The sequence below is a fragment of the Chaetura pelagica genome, unplaced genomic scaffold, assembly GCF_000747805.2.
Source record: "Chaetura pelagica isolate M959 unplaced genomic scaffold, ChaPel_1.0 scaffold369, whole genome shotgun sequence".
NCBI lineage: Eukaryota > Metazoa > Chordata > Aves > Apodiformes > Apodidae > Chaetura > Chaetura pelagica.
In genome coordinates, this window is record NW_009970235.1 from 1111213 (window position 1) to 1117098 (window position 5886).

The 5886-nt window shown below is 53.3% G+C and overlaps 1 protein-coding gene across 1 annotated transcript in view; it reads left to right on the plus strand.

Annotated features, from left to right (window-relative positions):
* Nucleotides 1–5886, plus strand: part of MYO9A (myosin IXA) — a 162275-nt gene that overhangs the window by 153704 nt on the left and 2685 nt on the right. Inside the window, exons 40-43 of the mRNA XM_010005936.1 lie at nucleotides 872–995; nucleotides 3678–3880; nucleotides 4065–4207; nucleotides 5447–5865. Coding sequence (XP_010004238.1) covers nucleotides 872–995; nucleotides 3678–3880; nucleotides 4065–4207; nucleotides 5447–5865 — 889 coding nt within the window. The remainder of the gene's footprint in view (nucleotides 1–871; nucleotides 996–3677; nucleotides 3881–4064; nucleotides 4208–5446; nucleotides 5866–5886) is intronic.

Here is a 5886-nt window from a genome sequence, read left to right on the forward strand (position 1 = left end):
CAGGAAGAGGTGGAGCTTGTGCTGATGTGATTTTATAGTGTATCTATCATATCTATCATAGTTTATCTATGGCAAGCAGATCTTTATTCTTGATTAATTTTGTTTGGTTTTAGTTGAGGAGCTGAGCTTGTTTGGTCTGCAGCAATATTCATATTGCATACTTGGACTTCTTCAAGGTATTTGTCATAATTGCAAAGATTTGACAGAGAAAGTGAAGTGCTTGCCCAGGTTCAGTCTGGCTCGTATGAAATAGATTGCAAAAGAGATAATGGAGACAATTATAGTAATGGAAACCAACCAGTGAAGAGCTGGGCTACTGAAGGTAGTCTCCAATAAGTCTATGAAAATTGTTGAAGAGCAGAATGTTCTTGGACCCCCAACTAGTAGGAGCACTCTTCCTTCTACTGGATTTCTTTGTAGCTTCTCCCTTGGCCTTTTGCTGCAGCCTATCCTCCAGTTCTATTACACAGAAAGAATTATTTCTGTCCCCAAATATCCTCCTGCCACCATGAAATAGCTCAGCTAAAGGAGCTTGCTGCAGCACAGCTGTCTGCAAGAGAGTGTCAAGTTGTGGCTTGGAAACAACCTGCCTTTCACAGGTTTGGATTTCCTTGACCCGTCTTCAAGGGGAGGAATTTCTCCAGTGGGGTCCTTGGAGGTCTTTAATGTCTCTAGTTTGAGTTCCTTGATCCATCTGTAGCCCCTTATCACTCTTCTTACGGGAATTTCCCCTACCCTTTTGTTTCCAGCTGGACCTTTCTCCCTCTGTCCCTTTCTGGCAGGGCAGGTCTTTGGGCAAGACAGGGCCAGCTCAGGTCAAACACTTTCCTCCTCCCATTTTGTCATCTGTTGTTGGTTTTTTTTCCCTTAGTTGCGTAGAATTAATTGTCATCGAGCAGATGAACAAGTACAAGGCTCGTCTCAAGGACATCAACAGCCTGGAGTTCGCAGAGAACAAAGCCAAGAGCCGCCTCTCCTTGATCCGCAGATCCATGGTGAGATGCCAAAGCCACCTCTGTCCCCTTCTGTCCTCTCCTTGCCCCCAAAAACAACTCTACCTGATCTTCTCCTGCTTATTCCAGCCTCCCAAACCCCTCGCAATCTCTCACTGCCATCTCCCCCAGGACGGGGACACTCAGCCCTATGGTGGGTCCTCACCTTTGCAGGGACTCCTAAGAAAGCACAAGGAAGTGGGAATGGTCCACGGAAATGTGGTCGCTCCAGCTCAGACACTCCTGATCAACGTTTCCACCTTCATTTGAGCTTGTTTGGTCCTGGATCAAGTCAAGCCTTTGACTGGCTCGACGTTGCCCCATGGGAGACCTGGACCATCCTATTTCATGCTCAGTCGCATTGTCTGAACCCAAAATGAGCTTCCCCAAAGGCTGTTCTTGCTCCTGCACCACCTTTCTGGGAGCCTCAAACCCATCTCATTGAGCTTCCATGCTTCCTGGGTGGCCAGCAGGCTGGGGATACACGCTGCGCTTGCCTCGTTGGGCTGCAGGAGCGGGATGGACTCAGCAGCACGTGGTCATCCCAGGCTTGGCTTGAGGAGCTGAGCACCCCCTCTGCTTGCCTCTGATCCTCAGGGACCTCTTGTTCCTGGTTTTTAGAGGATGAAACCCAAGCAGGGGCCACCCAAGTTTGTGGGACTGGTGCTGCAGAGCTGCCCCACTCATCCCAGTTAAGAAAAAAAACCCAGGAAAACAAACAAAAAAGACGGGTTTTTTTGGCAGGGCGACAGCATGTGCACTCTAACCTTCTGCTTTCCTTTTCATCTCCTCTCTAATCCAGAAGCCCGTACTAATTGCAGTTAGATTTATGAGCATAACCCGCAGTTCCATCCCGGTATGTATCCGCTGCAGCCGCCGCGTCCCTCCCGTCTGTCACCGCCGCTCATTCCAGCTCGTCCCACCGGCCATTCTCCGTCACCTCTGCCCGTATCGTCCCCCAGCAAGGGCCGCTCCTCCAGGGCCACCATTTCTCCCACAGGCCCCCTGGGAGGCAAGAGTTGGGGCCACCAGTGCTTGGCCACCCCTGCACGCGGCTCCTCAAAACCCTGCTTCCTGCCCCTTTTCCTTTTCCTGCCATTTTTTGACTCTTTTTCCATCCTGTGCTTCCCTCTTTTTCTCTTTCCTTCACTCATCCCTTCCCACCCCATCTTCTGCTCGCTCAAGATGTGTTTCAGCATCATGTTGCTTCCGCAGTGCTGCAGTACCTCGAGGTGGTGGATAAAACTCCAGGCTCAGATGCCTCAGAGGCCACGAGGCAACCAAAGGTGTCCTACACCTTCTTGGCAGGGGAGCATGGCCACCACCTTGAGCTGAGGGTCAGGAGACCTAGGTTTGAATTGGAAGGGGTTCAGCAATCCCTGTGTTCCCCAACTCCATCCCAGCTTGAGTTTGAGTTCCTAGCAAGACTGCAACGGGCAAAAACAAGTGCCCGCAGGTTTTGGGGGATGCTCTTCCCTTCCTGCCGGGTTCAGCCCATGATGCTTCTCCCCATTATTCAGCACCCTCAGACGTCTGGAGATGGAGAAGAGCATCTTCTGCTCTTCTCTGCAACCACTCTGCTCCCCTCCCAGCACTGCTTCACAAGCACGTCATTTTCCAGGGGCTTAAGTCCATGAGCCGGTGGGATCTTTGGGATCTCAGGGGTTTGGGTTAATAGGATTGCAGGTGGCTGCACTTCTAAGGAACCCACGTGAGAAGATGCCGTCAGAAGAACACTGGGGCACTGGAGTGGCTTTGCTGCCAGAAAAGGTCTCCGAGTTGTGACTTTAAGAGATGAAAGGAGTAAGATGGAGCAAATCTTGCTTTTAGAAGAGAAAAAGAGGCTCCTTTACCCTGGAAACCTCCTCTAGGCCGTGTGGAATCAGAGAGGCCTGGGGATGTCCCAGCTGAAGGGTTAAATAGTCCTACGAGGAGAAAAACTGTTGCATTACAGGTGATAGGCATGACTCGGGCTGGTCAACACCTCCTAGGTCCTGTTTGGTTCAGGATCTTCAATTTAGAAGATGTCTGGTGAAGATAAAAGCTTTTCAATGTCTCTGGTGTCCTTCATGGCCAAAAATCCATCTCTTTTTTCCACTCTGGACCAGATCTGTAGCGCTGGGCCTCAGAAAGTTTATGGATCTCATGTACATGAGATCAGAGCGTGGGCAATGTGATGAGGTGACAGTTACTGTTTGCCAGAGGAGTTGGTGGAGCCCCTTGAGATGCTCAGGAAATACCAAGGGTGGGTGAGGGAAAGCTGCAAGATGTGATCTAATGATAAAGCAGGAGCTGGGTGCCCTGAAGTCAAAGCCCAGGTGATGCTCCCACCCAGAGCCAACCTGGCCACCTGGCAGCGTCAAGCTTCCCATCGCACGAGCTGTGGGCTTTGCAGAAACCCATCCTGCTGCCAGCTGGGCTTGCTTTGAAGTCCAGTTGCATTTGGTTCATCAGCTGGTCCGTCAGCACCATCCTCACCACCTCCATCCTTGCGTTCTCCAGTGTATTGAGTCCTTCTGGTACCTCTCCCAGCCTGGGGTGAGATTTTTGGAGGGCCCTGGGTGCCACCGAGGACCCATGGCCGGGGCCATTTTCTTCACTCCTTGGGAGAGTAGTGTAGTTGGCACCTCAGGTGTTTCCAAAACCGCCTTGGCTGCTGGTGGTGACATTGTTGTCTCTCTCCAGGGCAAAGGACGCGTGCGCCGCGGCGCCTTCCCCAGCCCAACGTCCCCTGTCACTGGGCGCCTGCCCTCGGTGACTGATGTCCCTGAGGAGACCATGAGCAGCGAGGAAGCCATGGAGATAGAGGTGACAGAGCAGCAGCAAGCAGCCATGCAGCAGGAGGAGAAGGTGCTGACCGAGCAGATCGAGAGCCTGCAGAAGGAAAAGTGAGTCTGGGCTTCAAGCCACTCTCAGTTACAGGTGGATGTTGCCTGACATCGTACGGTTGACATGCTGCTCGTAGGGTGAGCTGGAGGACTCCATCCTTCCGTGATCTCTTGTTGTGCACTCATCCCTTTCTCCTCCCCACGTTTGTGTTCCCTTGGGTCCATGGGGTCTCTTTTTTGTCAGGGAGGAGCTGACATTTGAGATGCTGACACTGGAGCCCCGCGCCTCCGACGACGAGACCCTGGAGTCCGAAGCCTCCATCGGCACCGCCGACAGCTCCGAGAACCTGAACTTTGACTCCGAAGGAGCCATCTCTGACCGCTCAGGTAAATCCAGGTGTTCTTGGGCTTGTCTTGGAATGGGTTAGAGATGAAGGGGGGTCTAGAGAAGAAGTGCTATGAGGAGAGGCTGAGGGAACTGGGATTGTTTAGTTTGTAGAAGGGAGGCTGAGGGGAGACCTCATTGCTCTCTACAGAACTAGAGGAAATGGCCTGAAGTTCCCCCAGGGTTGGTTTAGACTGGATATCAGGAAGAAATTCAATACCGAAATAATGGTCAGGCACTGGAATGGGCTGCCCAGGGAGGTGGTGGAGTCACCATCCTTGGAGTTATTAAAGAAATGTGTAGATGTGGCAATTCAGGGCATGCCCTTGTGGGTTGTGTGGTGGTGCTGATTTTATGGGTTTGTAGTTGGTTGTTGTTTTCTTTCCCCTGGTGTATGGTTGGACTCGGTGATCTTAGAGGTCTTTTCCAACTGTGAGGACTATAAATCAAATTCTTGATTCTGAATCAATTGAAAGATCATCTAGTCCAACCTCCCTGGAATGACCAGAGACATCTTCTACTCAATCAGGTTGCTGTCAGGTTTTGCAGTAGCTTGGGGTGCCCACTCTTGCCATGTAGCAGTTGAAAGGGAGTAAAGGGTTAAAGCATGTGGACCTGAGGATGGGGGTGATAGCACCCAAGGTTTGATGGGGAGCTGAATGCTCCTCCAGTATTGCTGCATCATCCAGGATGACACTACCTCCAGCAAGATGTTGGGAATGTTGTTCTGGCTCCAGGGCTGGAGCAGCTCTGCTCTGGAGACAGGCTGGGAGAGTTGGGGTGTTCAGCCTGGAGAAGAGAAGGCTCCAGGGAGACCTTAGAGCACCTTCCAGTGCCTGAAGGGGCTCCAGGAAAGCTGGGGAGGGAGTTGGGGACAAGGGCAGGGAGGGAGAGGAGAGGACAAGGGGGAAGGAATGAAAACTGGAAGAGGGAGATCAAGGTGAGACACGAGGAGGAAATTCTTGAGTGTGAGGGTGGTGAGAGCCTGTCCCAGGTTGCCCAGGGAAGCTGTGGCTGCCCCATCCCTGGCAGTGTTGAAGGGCAGGTTGGATGGGGCTTGGAGCAGCCTGGGCTGGTGGGAGGTGTCCCTGCCCATGCAGGGGGTTGGGACTCGATGATTTTTAAGGTCCCTTCCAACCCAAACCAGTCTGTGACTCTATGGCGTGTCCCCTCGGGGCAGCACCCAGACATTGGATGGTTTTGAAGTGTTAACCTCAGGTGGGCCTTCTCCCCCCCTGCAGAGAGAAGTGTAGCACTTACCTCCCTGCGCCCCGCCAAGGCAGAGGGGCCGACGCGGCTGCGCAGGCACCCCCGGGCACGGCCGGACGCGTCAGACCCCACCGAAGCCTCCGTCTCCTCCTCCTCTTCCCAGTCGTCCACCTCCTGCTTGCCCCACCTGCCCCGAAAGCGCTTCCAGATGTACTCCAAATCACCTTTCTACCGAGCAGGGGGGGCTGGAGAGTCCCCTGAAACCCGGGCAAGCCCCGAGGCCTTCATGGGACCTCTGCGTTACCCCGAGGACCGGCCTCAGTTCACCACCCGCGGGACCTTCAACCCAGAGAAAGGGAAACAGAAACTGAAGAGCGGGAAGAGCTCACCCCCCAAAACCAAAGAGCCCCCGGATGGGGGAGCAGGGGGGGGGCGCCAGAGGAACCCCGAGGCCGACTGCGACCAACCCCCT